This window comes from Asterias amurensis, chromosome 9 (assembly GCF_032118995.1).
Source record: "Asterias amurensis chromosome 9, ASM3211899v1".
NCBI classification, from domain to species: Eukaryota; Metazoa; Echinodermata; class Asteroidea; order Forcipulatida; family Asteriidae; genus Asterias; species Asterias amurensis.
Window position 1 is genome coordinate 21,467,046 of NC_092656.1, and position 20,410 is coordinate 21,487,455.

The 20,410-nt window shown below is 35.5% G+C and overlaps 1 protein-coding gene across 2 annotated transcripts; it reads right to left on the bottom strand.

Moving 5' to 3' along the window:
• Positions 1-343: 343 nt before the first annotated feature.
• LOC139941505 (basigin-like) lies at positions 344-19,685 on the bottom strand. Of its 2 annotated transcripts, XM_071938039.1 has the most exons (8): positions 19,417-19,685; positions 12,688-12,705; positions 10,508-10,783; positions 9,762-9,916; positions 8,746-8,854; positions 7,520-7,831; positions 6,117-6,258; positions 344-5,662 (listed from the first exon to the last, which is right to left on the bottom strand). In XM_071938039.1, the coding sequence occupies exons 1-8, from the start codon at positions 19,493-19,495 to the stop codon at positions 5,593-5,595; spliced, it is 1,161 nt and encodes a 386-aa protein (XP_071794140.1). In that variant the 5' UTR covers positions 19,496-19,685; the 3' UTR covers positions 344-5,592. The 2 variants fall into 2 exon arrangements, with proteins under 2 accessions (XP_071794140.1, XP_071794141.1); XM_071938040.1 differs by lacking the exon at positions 12,688-12,705.
• Positions 19,686-20,410: the final 725 nt, after the last annotated feature.

Genomic DNA, 20,410 nt, shown 5'->3' on the forward strand with positions numbered 1-20,410 from the left:
TTTTGTTTCACGACTATCATATTCTTTTTTTTTTTTTTTTTTTTTTTTTGGGGGGGGGGGTAATCTGTTCACGTATTTATAATATGCACATGCTCAAATGGTATCCCAAATATCATTGTCTATTTAAATATGTTGAAACGTGGCTTTCAAAGGACAATGCTTTTGATTCATAAATAAAAAGAAACAGCCCCATCTCGTTCTTGGTTTAGGAATGAAAATGTCTTGTTTAACTTTCAGGTTTGTTGAGGGTACCTATAATCAAATGTTGAAATTGTCCGCGATATTAGCTTCTATTCGTATTATCGTTAAAAGAGAAAGGACAACAATTTAACGACAGAGCAAATTTAGTTTACATACTTGTTTAATCAACTCACCATTAGAACCTCTTTTTTTTGTAATAATAATAAAACAGAAAAATCTACTACAACAATAAAATGTTGCGCACCAAAATATGCTAACACAGTAAAAGACATGAGCTTCCTGCTAGCTGGTTCACGAGGAACAATTACTAGTTAACCATCACCACAATTTGAGACGTTCAATAATTTTAAATTAAAAAAACTCATTGCATAATATACAAGGTTTAAAACAAATAATGTATTTTTTCTGGATACATGAAATCATGTTATTGTCGTTTCATTATGTTTGTTTGTTATGATTTGGGTTATTAAATTTATTGCTTTATTGCATAAAACTTTGCACTGTTACTTTTAGCGCCGCGGCTGGCATTTTATTGTCAACTTAATGTTTGAATTTTCTATCAGATAATTTAAATCTTTTAAAGTTATATTATTTTCCAGCCTAACAACATAAAGTGTGACCCTTGTAAATAGAAAATGTAGACCCATTTTAGAGCCTTCTATTAAATGATATTAGAAGCAAAATGTACATGGCACTTTCACAAAATATGTGATGTACAGTGCACAACTTGGTTCTGGTTCTGTGATGTTTTTCTTTAAGAATAATAATATGAATGATAATTAAAAAATAACGCAAATACTTACATGCTTTTAATCATAATTTACAACCGATGTATGCAATTGATATAAAGCGACCAGAACAAATTACAACATTAATGCCCACACATAAAAATTACAAATTAAAGTGTGGACTCGTTCCTGTTAAAATGTGAAGTTTAAGGTAGCTTTTTGACCAGATATGTATCCGATTTGTTTTCAAAAACTACTAGAGAAGAACTTCCATGTATTAACACAATAAAATAAAATAATAATAACTAAAAAGATAATTTTGTCAGTGGTTAAAGTTCGTGCATAAAGAAAATCTGTATGTTTTCTAGTTACACTCAACCATAGTTATATTTATAACGAAGTGTGTACAACCCATTAAGCTTGGAGTAACATAACTTGATCAAGTATTATATTACTAACTTGATCAACTATTTCAAGAGTCCAACCTTAAAATGATTTCAATGCTCGTCAGTTATGTATTTGTAATACATGTATGGCCTAAGTTGGTTAATTAGAGACAACAAACTCCATGACTAAGTGGAGGTCAATCAATTAACAACAAGTGAATGTCAGAATGAAACTTATCAAGTAAAAATACACACAGTCTGCAATTTGAGTAACACTTAGTTTGTAGTCTAATTAAAAGTGATGAGTTGCGAGACTGATTGATACATGTACCTCTTAATTGTTGCATAATAATACTGTCACAACATACATGGTTTAGATTGTCACAAAATAACAACAAACTGCAATGACACCACCACTCCACACGATTTCCACTCTACTACCAAAATCACATATTATTGAAAAAGTCTACATCCTCTACAGAACTTATACAAGTTTTGAAATATTCACATATATATATTAATTATTAGAAATACTGAAGATGGATTACAAATTGAGGGCAGAAAAATGTTGAAAATAGTGCAGGTAAATAAACAAAAACTTTGGGAGGTATATGAAGTGCAATGTGGAAATTGATAAGGTGATATTGACCTAGTTGTCAGATGAGTATAAACAAGGTGCAATGAGTGCAAGTGCTTGGTATCGACCTACAGCCTGTATAGAAACATAATCCCATACAGCCATTAACGACCAAACCACGACTAGGGCCCTTTTCAAATCCACGGCTCCGTCTTTGGACTCGCTTCAAGCTCCGAAGTTCTCTTGTCTTGGCTAGAGGTTCCTAGGGCTATGGTGTGCAACCACTAATGAGGTCAACGATGGAGGTCAAGAATTACAAACTAATAACTAGGACTTAGCTAAAATGTTTCAATTTGCACAAATCTCAGATATCATTGGGTGGGTTCCTATTTTGGTACACATTTTGTGAATGTGACATGCTTAGGACAAATCTCGTTTACACTCGGTTTGAAAGTGTACTGGACATCGCAAGCAGTAACCACTAAACCTAGTCATATTAATTATCATAACCTGATCAAATTGGTTTCTATATTTACACATATTTGATGTTATTTAAACACCGCCTACATGTATGGCGACCTCCATATCTAATGAGCTACAATGCATGATACAACTATAACTTCCACAGGGCATGGCATATACCACAGAGGCAAATGTTTTAACAGTCGGGTTGTGCTGCTTAAAATATGGGTTAGTTTTCATCTGGGGCCCAATTTCAAAAAGTCTGTCAGCAGATGTCTTCTGCTTAGCACAGCTTCTATAACATAAGTGTTGCAAAGCAAAGGGCATGCTTGATTGTCAGTGCTCATAAAGCAGATAAGTGAGGTTAAGAGTGCTTAACCATTGTGACTGCCATACAATCTTCTTTGAATGTTATGTTTAATGAAATACACTTTTACCAACATGCACATTTTTAAATTGGGCCCAGGTTACTGCACCAGATACCCTCAAAGAAATTTCCCAAGCCCATTTTCACATTGGTTCTCAACACCGATCATGATATGTATAGACGATGTGACCTATGTTTACATTCAAACCGCCCTCTGTTGAAAAAACACTGTATACTTCATGTTTCGCCGGGCAAAAAGACGCGTAGTCATGGTAAGATTTGCATACACTTTCTAGCTGGCTGCCAAAACACAAAGGTTTTGCCTGGCGGTATGCACGCAAATCATGTTATGGTTTTTGAGTGACGTCAGAGGTCACATCGCTATACCATACGTCTTAAATAATATTTGAGGATAATCTCACTGTCTAGTTTTCTTATCAGCATTATTGAACAACCACTATAGGAACAATCAAGCTGCAAATGGTCTCACGATGACACCACAAGTAAAAATCCTTCCTATATTTTATAGAACATTTTTTTGTTCAAGAAAGTATAGATTTCAAACCATTTATGGTCTAGGCATTACGAGCATGATTTCACCCAATCTGAGGTTTTTGTTTCAATGTTTTAGCGGACAATGAACACTTTTGTCAAGTTTTGTGTAAAACATCTCTCTCCACAAGAGAAATAAATCACTTTTGTAAAATTGAAAAATCAATATTTTCAGCCTTACAACTTTCCTGGAGCAAGCAACTACAAATTTAGCTGTTGTTATTTGAAAGGGACAATATAATAAAAAAACTTTGTCATAAATCAATAATCCATGAATTTCCCTTCATTTTTCTACAAGTTACAATACTTATTAAATGCATTATTAGAAAAAGATCAATGCAAAAAGATCTCTTACACACTTTTATAAATACATGTACAACTACTTGAATTTGATATCATTTCACTGGTTACAAATTTTACATTTGGTTTAGCACTATTAACCACTGATAAAAAATTCCCAAAACAAAAACTGCTTCATTTCATTGAATAGCTGTGTGATATTTTGAGTTGTGAATTTAACCTTACTACCATGCACCTGTTTTGCATAAAATTAATTATCATACAGTACATTAAATTGATAATTGTCATGATTAAATTAACGTTTAGTAATCCGAAGGACTGAGTCATCTGTGGCTGTACATGTACATGCAATATTTAACTCTCACCTAGTTGTTGCATGTGCGCACGAACAATGTATAGATATGATACAGATGTTGCATGCGCCTGTGCAGTAACTGGGTTAGAGTTATCCATGTACAGCCAACACAGGCATGCATTGATGATGACTACACAGTCCCTTTAAACTGTAAATTATTTAGAATTTGTGTCCACCACAGAGGAAGAGTCCTGTATAAGACTAACCACATGCCTGCATTTATCATTACGACAGAGCCCATTTTAGCTTCTAAAAGGAAATGATCACACAGCCACAACAATGAACAAGCAGCAGTTATTTCAATTAGTTGGATTAGAGGTAATTTAATTCACAATTACTACCTATTGGACACATCAAGAGTATATTGAAAAAGAGTGAATGGATGACTGAATAGAAAACAAACAATGTGCATATTTATCATACACTGTGCATTCTTTTCCTCCAATGCTGGTAGGAAATAATGCAAACATAGTTTAGAGACGTATCATAACTTGAGGTGAACTTTGGCAGTCATAACCAATAATTGTTTCGGTTGAATTGGCCATTGATTAATCACTGGCCAACGACTAAAATATTATTGATTAACCGCCAAAAGCGCAACCATCATGGTCATCACTTACATACATGTATCCATCCCTTAGGGTCAAGCACTAAAATCACAAATTGTATGTATCCATCGTTGTAGAAGGCGCTATATCAAGCATCCCCACCCCACCTCTCCTTAATTGAGGAACAACAAAATTACCCCAACCCCAAAATATACAAATGAATTAACACACAAAGAAAGATTTGTAAAATGCCCCCGACAAAATGGTGAAAAAAAACAATTACCAAAACACAACCCATGATGGATACATTAAAAAAAAGTTCATAAAAACTGATTCAATAAAAAACAACAGTTGAAAGTATTTATTGCTCCCCAATTCAATTTTTTTATTATTAACTTATTAAACTTTCTTTCAAAGCTATATTTGTTGATCAGTATTTCAGAAAGGGGTAATTTATTTCTCACATTTCTTGTCCAGCGTGTATTTTTCTTTTATTAACCCCAACTTTGTCAGTCCTCTTTTGATAAAATACAAACTACTTGTTTGATGTGAAATTTATACTTTTTAAGCAATGCAAAGTATGTTCATTCCATATACCTGACATCTATAATCAGCATTATACCCAAATAATTATGGGCTACACTGTAATTACTCTATGTCATCTAGTGTATGGAAATCAGTAATGGTTTACTTTTATTTGAAGGAAAATTGTAAGTTTTTAATGTGACTGGAAAGTACAGTTCCAAGTTATTAATTTGTGTTGAACCACAAGCTCCAATTTTCTTTTGTAAATAAGGGTTGCAATTTTAATTTGTTTTACTTTATATAAGGGAGTATCTTCCTAGATAGGAGTAATTCTGAAGAAAACTCTTTCTCGAGAAGGAAAAGGTTGTGTTTACTAAAGGAAAGTCATATGCTGTCATTATTTTGCTTTTGACAGTGACGGAACTATGGATGATCAACACTGAATTGAGTCATACTGAACCATAAACTTGCCTGAGATAGGGAAGGGAATTTTGACGGTCGAGTGAAGATTGAGTCATATTTTGTCCATCTCTTTCTTTATTCAGGGTGGACTCGAGTCTGTGGTCTATTTTGCCATGTCCTTTTGGTTAGTCACTGGTTGCTGCTTCTCATCCGCATATCTCCTTCACCGTCCAAACTGATCTTCTCTTTCTCTTTGATACTGCAAGAATGAAGGAAAAGAAGTTTGCAACTTTTACATAATCAGGCTTCCTTTTTGAAAGGGCAAGGGCACCAAGGCATTTTCTCATTGGTAAAGGCAACCTATGAGGAAACTGTAAATTTAAACTAGCATTTCAAGGGCACCAAGGCAATGACCAGGGCCCAATTTTGTGTTTGTCGTAAGCAAACAATCGGCGCTAACGGAAGCAGGGAATTTTGTACTTTTAAGTCAAGTGTATTTCACAGTTTAGAAGGGAATTTTGGCTTGTGCGCGTGCGTACTCCACACTAATAGGCATTCTACGCTTACAAGGCTTTGCGCAAAATTTGGCACTTGTCGTGCAAGCTGAGAATGGTAATCGTAAGCGCAGAATTGGCGGTAAGCAGAGCCATAAAATTTGGCCCCGCATTAATAAAAGAAATGAAAGGAAATATATTTTAAGGATAAAAACTTACGGTTCAGCTCCTTCCTCATCTTCCTCGTCCTCTTCACCGAAGTCGTCTCCTTGGGTACATTTCTCATGAATGAAGATAATGATGATAAGCAAGATGACTTCACTCATTATTCCAATGAACGGCCACAGAGCAGCTAGACGATCTGTTCAAAAACGAGCATTACATATTATTATGGTTTGTCTTAATGTTTTGTCCTCTTGAGTGTGTTTTGAATGTATTTTTCGACGTTGAGGACCACAATGGAAATAAGCATTTTTAGGTTTTGTTTGTGTAATATCCTCGACAATTCCTGAGTTAAACTTTTTATTTTTAAATTCTTGTTTGCATTTTCCTTTTTGTTTTTGTACGCTTGTTATAATTTATAGAACTCTGTGGGGATTGTTAAATAAAATTAAAATCAATGGCCGTAGAGCAGCTAGATGATCTGTCCGAAACAGGCATTACAAATTATTGGAATTTTGCCCCTTCAAAGTTATCCCATGACTTTAAAGATTTCCCAGTGAAGTGCCCTTTGCAAAATGTAAGCAACCTTACCTTTGTTCACTCAGTCACACAATGTACATGTTGTTGCCGTGTACAAGCCAGAAATTCAAAAATACAAAATATCTATCAACACTTTCAACACTTGAAAAAAAAAAAAAAAACACTGTGATTCCAGTATGATTTAAATTTATGACTTTTATAGGCATGATAGAGTCACCACAATTTGTATTGTTGAATTTTTGTAAAGACCGTGTAACCTGTGACATCACACAAAAGAGCCAAAGAGCATGGTCGTCCCACATAAGCGCTCATGCAGGCTGCAGACAATTTTGTGCTCAGACACCAGAAACGACTTCAAATGTTATGTTTTATGGAGACTGCAATGTTGTTTTTTTTAATGTTTTTTTTTTAAATAGTTGCATGACTGGTTGCTTGTGTACATAACATGTAGTTCATCATAGCCACACTAAGAAGTGGATATAAAGTACTACATGTAGATGTTAACTTTACTTTGCGGATAAAGAATATTACTTGGTTTTACAATTCCTTACATTGATGTGCTTAAAAGCACTGTTTACTCAGTACTTTCCCGATAAAAATGTTTGGACATCCATGGATACAAACATTATAAAAAAAAGCTTTTAACAAAGGGGCCAGATATTTTACCAACATCAGAGTTGACAGTTTGGTGGAGACAATTTTGTTAGAATAAGGGTGACTCCTGTAAAAAAATAATAAACAGTGCTCAAACATGTTTGGTACAATGCACATGTAAGCATGTCAGTTTTTAATGTGTGAACAGGTGAAGGAAACAAAATCATGCTTATTACTGGGTTCCTAATTATTGAATGTACGCACGAGAGTTGCAGTTTGTTAACCCAGCCGTTTCAAGGGGTAATCGTTCAAGTCATTCAACATACCTCTAACTCGCAGAAATATTGTGTGGGTCACCTCAGTCACGTTACTGGTTGCAATGCAAGTATAATTTCCTCTGTCTTCCTTGACTACATCCAGCATGTGCAAGATGGATCCAGTCCCGCGCTTGGGCGGCTCAATGGAGTAGCGACTTCCCTCAATCGTCTCAGTCAGCTCAAAGGTGTAGTTTGCAGTGCTCACTATCCATTGGAAAGTAGGTTTGGGGTCGTTTTCTGGCTGCAGAATGGTACACTCAAAGCGAGCACGCTCTCCTTCTGTAAACTTCACTGAATTGGGGGACTTGATTCGCATTTCCCCTTGAAATAAAAAGATGAAAAAAGGAGATGTGTAAAAGAGAGTAACACCTCAAACTTGATATTTTTATAGTTTTTATTATCAGATATTTATTTTTCAAAGCTAATTCACTAACGGGTATGGATGTCCTGTATACATGAATGTGTTGTTTTGTCATAACTGGGACACGAATATACCAAGCCTTCAATTATTCAATAAATCAATCAATCAATTAATTACAACAGAAGATCAGCAAAGATGTGGAGGGGGGAGGAGTTAACAAAAAGATAAGCTTTTCGAGTGCAAGTGCAAACCCCCTCATTAGAATGCCAATCGAGTTCAACTTCCTGCCTGTATTTCCCGCCTTCGTGCATCACCAAGCTTATCCGCCGCCCAGTACTTAAGCAGCATGCAGCATCAGAGTCCAGCATTCTCCAGAAGACAATCAGAGCATACTGATCGAAACGTCGAGTTAATCCAACGGTTCTCTTCAGAACCACCCCAACTCATTTAGAGATTCATTACATGGTGTTACCGCAAACTCTTCTATATCTTATTTCCACCATGCAAAGTTTCAAATCCTACTCATCTAGAATCTATCCACTTCGAACTCTGTACCATGTGCACCTTGAAAATCACACTCAACACGAGAGCGTGAAAAGCACATGTGGAGTTACAAATCGTGCATTTTCTTATCACAGGCATCTTTGGCATCCTCTACAAGCCTGCACACCAGTCTGACGAGAGTAAAAGCCTGCGCACAATGCCAACACAATGCTTAATACATTCCAGTAACTATGGAAATCATTGGTAAATGATGTATTATATGTAAATTGCCCACAACCATTGTCATAAAGCAACATAACCATACAAAGCCTCAAACCACGCTTGGCTGCGATCATTATTCTCAGTTTTCATAATTAATTGAATTCCTTACCTCCTACATAAATAGTATGTTCAACTGGAATTGTTTTGTTATACAATCCACTGCAGGTGTATTTACCACCATTGGCAGTCGATGCCTTCTTTATAAGCAGAGAGCTTCCCTGAAATATAGAAAATAAAAATAAATTTAACAATTACCTCCAAAAATTAGATCTGCTAGGGTAGGAACAGCAAGACTTTAACTATTTTTTGCATGGCTAAAGTTCATCTACAATTTAAGATACTACTTTTACCCAATTCACTTAGCGCTCGTCATTAACCATCAATATCTTGGTTGCGCCATTCGAGGTGTCATTGTAAAAGATCCTGTTTATCAGGTTTCTTTTACATTACGTATTAATTTTTGAATTTTTTTGCGTAAATTCAAGCACTATAAAAATAACAGCTTCACAAATGTACAGTTGTTCCCCCTTTCTGCATATTTAAAGTTGTGAAAACAAGACCTCGGCATGAAAGGTTTGCCTTGAAAAAAATGGATTACCGACCTCATTTCCACGAGATTTTCAGGATAAGCTGATAAGCAAACAACAGCTGAATACCAGTAACAAGCAATATGCAACAAATGGGAATTTGGTTGGTAATTCTGTTTTGATCAAGGAAGAAATTTCATGCTAAGCAAATGTTCGTGCTTAGCAGCTCTATGAAATTGGGCCCTGGTGCAATTTGCACAAAATGTAAGATTTCATTCATTGGGCTCTTCATAAATTGTGCCAAAAGGCATAGCAGGAAGACAAGGTTGCGTGGCTTTTCTGTAAACCGATATCACAGGTACAAGGTCTAAAGGAAAAGTCACTTCAATCCAATGGTCTCAGATTTCAAGGGAGCTTTACATCATGTCCTAAATATCTTCTCTTTTTTTATATCACTTTGAAATAAAAAACTCCAAGTGACCATTTCCAGTGTGGGAAAGCAATTTGTAGTGCGCCTCATCACATTTGTTTTTTGATTTGGCAGTTTTGCGTCCTATCTGCCGCGAGCGCCTAATCCGCAGGAAATTACGGTCCTTACCTTTACTTCAATGTTAGGCAGCTCAGGAGATGGTAGCACTGTATTTTCCTTTTTCCATGTGACCTCAACAGATGAGTCGCCATCAATAAAGCATGTGAAGTTCATATCTTGCTCCATTTCAATGACTCGACTGCCTTTAATTTCGACGATTCCATCTTCAACCATGAGAAAATAAAATGTTGACAATTTAATTTGTCCTTTTTTGTAAACCAGCAGAGGGGATTTCAAACCCTTCAGATAAACCCTAACTATCCTCAACCCACTATTGGTAATTACTAAAAATAATTATTAGCATAGAACCTCACTTGGTAATGAGTAATGGAGAGCTGTTGGTAGTATAAAACATTATGAGAAACGGCTTCCTCCGAAGTAACATAGTTTTCAGGGCCTCATATTTAGAATTTGAGGTCTCGAAATCATGCATCTGAAAGCACACAACTTCGTGTGACAAGAGTGTTTTTTCTTTCATTATTATCTCGCAACTTTAAAGACCGATTTAACCCAAATTTTCACAGGTTTGTTATTTTATGCATACGTTGAGATTCACCAAGTGAGAACAATGGTCTTTGACAATTACTAAGTGTCCAGTGTCTTTAATGAGTGAAGTGAGGAAATATGACAGCATAGTAACCAAGTCACGTACAGCTATTCTTATCATTTCTTTTGAACACAAGTATAAGAGAAGTTGAGAAGGATGTCCTTTGTACTTGACCTTACCCAATCATACATAACAAAAAAGCACTCACCATATGTGACTGTAAGATCACCATAGGCTCTGGTATTGCCTACTGTGCAGACGTACATGCCGTTGTCACTAAATTGTGCATCTTGGATTTGTAGTATACTATACTTTGATTCGCCACTGTAGTAAGTAGTAGTGTTAAAGGTTTTAACCACGTCCCCAGTCTCCTTGTTTTCTTGAGTCCAGGAGGGATTTTGTTGTTGGTTTTTGCTGGTCATACAGGTGAAGTTGACAGAATCTCCAACTGTAATCGACTTGCTTTCAGGTTCAACCGTAGCGACTGTTGGGAAAAAAACAAAAAAACTATTTGCAATTTCCCCTTCTTAATATTGTTGTGGTGATTGGCTATACAGTGCCATTCCAGAAGACATTTAGGGTCAACTGTAGTGTAATGCAAGCATTAAAAGTATTGAATAACTAAATGATCTGAACTATGTCAGCCTTCAGGCATGTCCGCAAGTATTAGTGTTTTGTTTTTAGGTATAATGTATAACTTACTTTTAAAATACATGTCATATTAGTAAGAGCACTCTTATTTTGTATTCATTAATGTGAAAAAATCTTAAATTTATTTGCCACTAGCAGTTGAGAGTTAAGGACCATTGAGAGATTTATTTGAATAGCTTACACTTTTGTCTTACAAGTGTTAAAATCCAAACTCTGATGAACAAGCAGTGTATACGTGCGTTATCAATATCAACATGATGTTGGTTTCCTTCCTCTAACATGTCACTGATATCCCATGCAAGTTCTACGCAAATGTGTCAGTGTTTTTATGGCTGTACACAACTACAACAAAAATCAGTAGAATTGTAGGGTTTACACAGTAGAAACAAAAAGGTAGAAGAGAACAAATGAAGTTTCTAATATCATCAGTTTGATATTAAATAAGGAAGAGCAACAGATGTGGTGAAATAAACAAGGGACAGTGAACCAACCACATCATGTTTTTATTCCCCAGCATGCCCAGTGAAATTTTAAGAAGGCGTGCTTTTTGGTTATTTTGTATGTGAAACAGTTTTCAAGTAAACATGTTACAACACCATTACACATGTAAACATGTTACAAATGTGAAGAACCATCCCTTTTAGAAACAAACTCTGTAAGTTAAATGATCAATTTTGTTTTACACGACCATGCATGTGATCAAAACTGTAACATGAGATTGTTTCCAACCTCTGTCTGCCTAGAAAGAATTTACCTGATTGGTGGACCAGAAACAGATAAATATTATATTAATTGGCTTCACCACTCAAACTCAATAAAAGTTAAACCCTCCATTTTAAGTGCAAATTGTCCAAATGGCAGTAAAAAATGAGGGTAGGTAGGCACACACAATGGTTTTGGAACGTTTACCTGATGATAAAACAAGTGTCCGTGATCCACCATGTCTTTCTTTGTTCAACTGGGTCCCCAAATTATAGGAATTCTTTTGAAAAGGGAATTATAGAACAACAATGGCAAGTACCCACAAACAGGTGTTCAAAATGAATAAACAGTTAACTTATCAGATGCACTGAAGTTTAAAGATAATATAAAAGACATGCAAAAGACAAAATAAAATTACCAGAACTTGATGCAAATAAGTTATCAAAATTAACCAAATTTGTGGGCAAGATGAGAATATAAACATACGCCCAATAATAAAAGGCTACTCATCTATACATGTGCTACAATGTCGAGGTAAAAAATGGAGTGAAATTATATCTTGACCTCTAACTGGAAATTAGATTATGAGAGAAAAAACAATCAAGCTAAAATTTTAAACATTTTTATCTTGAAAAATGTACCTTTTAAGATGTTCAACCTGTGACCCTAAATTGGGAGCTAAACAAAATCTTATTTTGTTATTTTTTTCTTTTCAAGCAAAAGTAAAAAATTGAATTCATAATTACTTCGTTATTTGTTGATTGCCTTTTTAAAACTTTACAACAGCACACAATATATGAAAATTTAATTCAAAATTAACTTCTAACACCGGCAAATTTTGTCCATCTTTGAAGAAAGGTCAGCACCGATACAACAAAATTAATCAACACACTCAAAATAACATAAATTGTGCATTCCCCAGAGTGTAAAAAACTCTAAATTGTGGTTAAGTCAAACTGTTAATAGTTTGAAACTATTGCATGCATCCACCATAGGAATGTGGAGGGAGGGATTATACATGACAATCTATCTTACCATCATTCCCTGATGCCTCTAAAGGAATAAAAAGAAAGCCAACAAAAAAGGAAGATTGTGCAGAGTAAGAAATTATCAACAGAGAACCTCATCTTGAAGTTTGTGTATTGGTTTGTTTATTAATGTTCACTCATAGAACATTAGCTTTGAAGAAAATAATACATAATGAGCGGAGGGTCATCCAGAAACCCATAGGGCTTGTATCGATAAACCCATCATGTAGTTGCAAATTGAATAGGGGGTGCAAAACTAGAAATGAAAGAATTTTATTTATTTACTTATTTATTTATTTATTTATTTATTTATTTATTTATTTATTTATTTATTTAGGTTTATTTAAATATTAGTTTAGATACTTCTTTAGACAAGTGCCTTTTCCACTTTCAAAAACCTATACTGTAATTGTTTCCTAACAAACAATGTCCTGTTTATTAATTTTGGTTTTTACCCATACACCAATGTGTGTTAGCACTGTATACTCAGTACTTTCCCCGAGTCCTGTGAAAAAAATATCACAGGCATGTTACTCGGGTAGGATTCGAACCCACGACCCTTGCAATTATAGAGCAGTGTCTTACCAACTAGACTACCGAGGTTGCCCGGTAACAATCTCCTGTTTCTTAATGTTACAAATGGACTTACAAGACAGATAAATTCAGTATGTAATTTTTTGTACCCTTCCCCATAAACTTAGATGTATGCTTTGGAGGTCCCTTGCATGATTGATAGATTTGTGCAGCTAAAAAAAATTCAACTAAACCTTCTACCTGGTAAGTCATCAACATATTTAAATGAACAGGTAGAAAATCGCCTTCTGCTATTGTTACTGATTCAAACAGTTTGAAGCCGTTCAAACCATATTCTGGTAATTAATTTATGGTCAAAGAAAACACAATTTATAACCATACAAAGGACACATGGCAACCATTAAAGCCTTGGTGGTAATGTGCATTAACTGGAATAAATACTGGATCTAAATTTGATTATGTGGCTGTGTTTCCTTGCTCTATAACATGTAACTCTATGGCATGAGACGTTGAGAATTACCTTTGGCTGTACATGTGTTCTACCATAGAGCTAGGGTCCTTCTAGTCTATGGTTCTACCATGTAGTGTACAATACACTGTATGTGATACAATGTACATGTAGATTCAACCATGATCCAACTCTGATCATGTTAATTGCATGTACACAGGATGCAGATGTCAGTGCTGAAGATCCTATTTAGGGAATAATGGTACTTTGCATTCAACATGCAGGCTTCATTCGTGCATCATGTACATTTGTACAATACTGCATGCATTATACAGTACTATACTAGTGCGTGTGTTCATCGTACGTACAATAATTTGTAATACACCATTTTGTACTACATGTACTGTACTGTACATAGTACACATTGCTTGATATCATGTATTTTGGGTATACCCATCTATCCTTTCAACACATTTCTTAATAATTATTTTATGTTAAATGACATGGCGAGTGCAGCAGACACTATCTGTGTGTGACCATTGAAGTAGAATGTAATATTGTAGGTGTGACATTGGTGTCAAGGGGTCACTAAGATCTGTACATTGTATACACGGGAATATTATCAACTGATCAATGCACTTGCTATCCCCTCTCCACAGAAGAAATGATTGTATGGATAAAGGTGTGGCCATCCGCCATGATGCATACAATAAGAAACTCTGTAGACAAAAATTAGATGCTCCAGGATAAAACCAACCACAAATGTAGCGTTATGTACAACAGAATAGCTACATGATGTGTACATGTACATGTAGACCTCATTAGTTATAGCAATTATTCTCGTATTGAATTAATTGCAGTTGCAGGTTACATGTATTGTAGGCCTATATATAGTGAGTATACTAAATAACTTGTTGACGTCAGAATACTTGTACAGTGTACAGTATACAGGAAAATAGCAATTAGTTAGGCCAACAAAATTTGTATTCATTGATGTCAAATGCACATTAAATGTATCATGGTTGGCCTGCATTTTTGGCAAACTTCCTGTCCTCAAAAACAACCTGAGAAACCTCCATTAAAGTAAAGTCATATTTTGTGTGTTTTGCTCTGGACTGGACCGTGTGCAAACAAAAACAAAAACAAATTAGACTGATTGCGGAGACAAATGTAACCCGCTACGCTAAAATGAGTCAGAATCAGATGTTGACTGTTTCAAAAATTGAGTTAAATGCATGGCTGGAAAGAACACACCAGCAGCAGTAATTTGCTGAGTTACTCCCGTTTGAAATTAGCCAATACACCTTTTTTGTGAAAAATGAATTAAAAGTAAAGTGATGTTTTCAACTACCATTTCGCACAAAAGGATACAAATTAGACACAAGTATGGTCACACAATTGTTGTATTCATAGCTTTATTGCCTAAAAGTAAGTGCTCTAAAGGTTTACCATGCAAATGTAGATCTTAAAAAGTAAAAAAAAATAAAAATATATATATTATGTTTTTTTAATATTTTCCACATTAAACTGTTCATAGCATTGGGCGACATCTGACACATTTTCACAGAAGGGGTCACAAATTTTCTCAAAACATTTGTAACATTTCTCAGGATATTTGGTCTCTGTAGCGAGTCCATAAAACACATCTTTGCGAGTTTTTAGATTTGTCAACCATGTACATACGGGTACTAATTTTGCTAGTGACATTATGATACCCGCTGGAAAAAAAATATGAAGACAGAATTTAGAGATGGCCAACATTAGGCTATCGTAGCTCAGTTGGTAGAGCAGGTTCAAAATCAAGCTGTCTTTCTAACCAAACTAGAAAATTGTGCAACCAAAATAGAAAATTATGAAAATTTCAGCAAAGTTTGGGATGGATCAGGAAGATTGAATCTCTACAGACTCTACCCAGAATCCTCCCACATTACGCAGGGCTCAAATGGAAAGAAAATCTCCATTTAACGGACCTAATTATTGACAATTGACGTCATCACTCTGTATGTTGGTGATGGTAGCTATATCTATTGTTAGAGTCAAATTGATCTTGCATTGTATTCTGTGCAGAGTGCATCTGAGCATAGAGTAAGTCTGTCCTTACTCTATGATCTGAGGCAAAGCACGCAACAGTTTGGAGGCACACCATGGGTAGTCAACAGTTGGTACAGTAGCCTTGCAACAGGTCATGCATTAATAACTCCAATTCAACTGCAGTTAATAACTTCACTTCAACTGGACCAGTTTTAACAATGAGTTAAGACTTGTCTTATCTCGAGTTAGGACGAGTTACTTAAAAACTGACTTAAGACTAAGAGTAGCCAAAAGTTTTTAATATCTCCTAAGACAGTCTCCTGACAATGACTATAGCAAGATAGTCGAAATGTCGAGACAATTCAGAACTGACTCTGCGGCAGTACAGTTAATTACGATCCTAATTACGAGCTTAAGTAGTAGTCCAAGTCTATTTTCTATACCATCCGCCCTGGTAATGTAGCTAAAAGCAGGACAGTTTTTTTCAGAACTGAGAAGTCTCCCGAAACTGATCATCTACTCCGCCGCAGTAGAATAAATGCAAGACAGTTCTCTAAGAACAAACTTAATGGCAAGTAGATACACACATGGTGTTACCGCAAACCAAATTACTCCCAAGACTAGTTATTGGTTAGGACTTGTTGTGAAATCATCGCCAGCAGTACACAAACTGTAGGTGTTTCAATCCCTGACACCATTCACTCCATTAAAGTTTGGTGTTTTGATAGGGCCTAATTCCACCATGGTACATGTAGACAATAAATTCACTGTGAAAGCTGGACCATGATGGCTTTCAAGACCTACTGCCCCAAAAGGAACAATGTAGAATCGCAAGTCCTTTTAAGGTTATCCAACCATATACCATATCCTACACTGTATTATAGGGAGTGGAGACTAAACACCTGAGCTCAGATGATAAACAATTGTTGTAAATTTGGGACTAGGGAATTGACAAAAACCTTTTAATGTATGAAGCTGACTGTATCTTTCTACATGTAGGAACCTTTAATTTATGTAAAAACAAAAATTGTTGATAAATTGTATGGCCAAAAAAAGAGGGGGAGGTGGGTTTGCACTGTGAATTACTTAATTGGAAATCTTGGCCACGTACCTGCATTTAAACACTACAACGATTAAAACCGATTTTCTTTTACAACTCCATTCTCCAACAATACAATTTTTTTAAATTAAAAATAAAAAATCATTGGAAATAACCAGTGGAGGGATATTTCGCAATTAGGATTTTGTTACACTCCTTAACTAAAAGGTGATTATCATAAATATCAATAATAATAAAAAATGTTATAAATAATACATGTACCCATTATCATAATGGGTACATGTATTATTTATAACATGCCTTGAAATGTTCTCTGTATCAGCACTCATAAGAAACAGTATTTGTCCGGAGGGGGAAATAATAACAAAACTTCTCTTCCCTCCTTCCCTCCCGAAATAAAGGGTGCTTAATTATCAATGAAAATTTAAAAAACATTATTGTTCATCCTCGTCTACAAATGTTAGTCTGAAAGCAGGTTGAATGGTGTTTGACGTTCTTCTGTGAAATATTTCCCTCTGAAAAGAAGTCATATTTGACAAAGATTTATTCGAAAACATCAAAAAAGGCAATCAGCTGATTCTGATTGATACACTACAACCAGTTCCCATGAAAATTTCATGTAAATAAAAAATGACACATAATGCACAATTTATTAACCTTTTAAAATATTGTTGAATTTGTGAATAGGCCCATTAAAATTACCCATAGCACAAAAACACCACATCACCAAAAGTGCTCATAATTTTGTCTATTCTACACCACATGTTCCAGTGCATGGTTGAGATTTAAACATCTCACCCTCAACCATGTCAACTTACCGTTTGAAGAATAAGTTGAAGAAGTTGCTAATTCCAATATTGTAACGGAGGAAGATTATAACTTTTGTTCATTATTCTTAGTACATAGTATACATTGAAATGTTATGAGTTTATAGTATGTCTCACAGACAATTTATTTAAAACTGGGCCAGAATTTTACAATAAGCTAAGCACAACAAAACTATGCTTGCAAAAATACTATGTCACAGTGCTATCTGTGGCTGTATCTCGCTCATTTCTGCACTGCAGGAAATTTTTAAGCAATATTTTCTGCTTGCTAAAGCAGCCGTAAATCGTAGCCAGTTGTACTCCATTTACATGCTGAAATCAATCAGTTCATTATAGTTCATGGAGTACATGTATGTCGAGCATTTAGAAAATAATGTTACACTGAAAAATTATGAAAATAATCAAGGATATCAAAGCAAAGGGTGGTGCCTACATGTAGGGATTGTTTAACCACTGAAAAATACCGTAAGTTCCAGTCTCAGACTGAGATTGCATCAGCTACGTGTAGCTGACCTTTCCCGGAGATGGCAAGATTGAGTGAGCCACCAATAATTATACCCATTACAAGGTCACAATGATGTGGCTGCTCGACGTACAGTTGTAGGCATATATTTATAGTACAAACAAGGACGAAGTGACAATGTTATCAGTGGTTGTACTGTACATTGAGCCAGGTAAAGGTAAATAATCTAAATAGATGCTAAAACATAGACCTGGTGTACACTAGTCCTTTTAAGAACTGTATAAATGCAGAGAGACTCGTAAACATTTTGCAAAAAATGTAAATATTTACTTTGTACTCAGACTGTTATGTTATAAAACAGATTTTTTGTTTAAGTTTGTTTCCGGTAAAACCCTAGCAGAGACAGTTTTCTAGAATGAGACCCAAACACTAACAATGTCATCTTCTCCCCAAACAACTTGATTGGAAATCCTGACCCTTTTAAAGCAATGGAGTGCTGGCCCAAATCCTTATTAATCCTTCAATTAACAAATCGCAAAAAAAAAAACAGTTAGCCGGGGATAAATGGCTTGCAATGGAGCCAGGACTTTACTCATCTTTCCATCCCACGGATAGGCAATGGATCGTTCAGTGTTTTCTGGCCAACTCTCTGGAACTTATTACCACATACCATAAGATCCTCTCCAACAGTTTTAGCTTTCAAACGCAACCTCAAAACTTATTTATTCTAGTGTATTTTGTTTTTGTCTGCGCATTGAACATTTTTTTTTAACTGCGCAACAGAAGAGCTGGTTTTGTTATTATTATTTTTATTATTAAAAGAGCTCCAGCCCCAAAACATACTTGTTTTAAAACTTTGAGAATTAAGTGTTCTAAAACCATCTGAACAGATAATCAGGGAGGGGGTTTATATTAATCGTTGCAACCATTTTATTTTTATAGCTTTTACCCCAACCCAAAAGAAGATGAAATGGTTTCATTTATTCAATAATTGTAAAACTTTCTAAATAATTCACCAGTCTGCTGTGTGAAAAAGCATTTACAATTACAGTTATTACAGTTACACATTTACATTGTGCAAGACTATTACAATCATAACATTGAAATTCTTTCAATCATAATTGATTAAGAAATATGAAATAAGTTATGTAAATTTTAATTCTTTTGTAATTGTATTGTCTTGTTGTTTACAAATAATTTGGTGTGATCTTTTCTGAAGTTTATACCAAATGCTTTACCGATTATAATTCAGATTTTAGTATTACACACACAACTAATTGGGCTTGACAGCTTAGTGAGAGTGGTCCACAAAGTAAAAACAGTGCTTCTGACCACGTACATGGCTGCCCTGTGAAAATAAATAATTTACTTACGATCAGCTTGGGCATCTACACTGTACATTTGCAGCAGTTCTATCGCGAGCACACTCGCGAAAACAATTAGCAACCTCATCTTTCCCCCGCTTGTCTTTCACCTAAAAGAAGCCCAAACGACGTCTGATCGTCGTACACAAATACTATATGTTGTTTGGGTTCTTTTAGCAGCACTTTTGCAAGGAATATTTGACGAAAAATAGATAGAGACTACGTCGATGATCTCCTTCGTTAGTTTAGAAAACTGGGTGCAACCGGCTCATGACCGAGCAAACATAAAACATAGGGTCAATATATAGTCTGGCCAACGCTCTTTGTAAAGCTATTGCGTTACTGAGGCCGGGGCTAGACTTTTTATGGCTAGTCAGGTACCTAGTGTTCAATTAAAGGTATGTCTATTTTGGAATGTTGGAGAACTGGCTATATTGAATGCGGGGGCGGGGTCTGGAAAGTGGGGGTTCGCGAAGGAGATTTTCCACTGCGTGCGCTCCCAAATAAACAAAATTTTCCAAACTGATTTTTAAAGGATGATTTATTTCTCTGGGAAACCACGTGCTCTGTGGCTGTCTCAGTAAAGTCACTAATTAGTGTGTAAAGGCCAAATTATAAATAAAATAAAAAAACATGCGCCCTAATTTGAAAAAAAAGAAAGGCGGGCCTTTTTATACGTTTTCCCCCCAAAATGGCCGCCCGACACATTTTTAAAGACAACCGCTGTATGGGGTTATTTTTCAGGGTTTAAATCTTTTGACCGAGATCGTTAAATGTACATGTCGATAGCCTTATATTATTCGTAAAATCATCTGTCATGTAGGCCTAATGACCCACTGCTGATATTTTATTATCCTAAAAGTGCAATCGTCATTTAATTTCCACGTGATCGGGTTTTGGAAATTTGTACTCAATGTCATCAGATGGATTGCTGGAAACAGGCTGAAGGCCACATGGGGGTCCAGCTCTTACTTTATATGTTTTTCTGCCAGAATAAAAAATG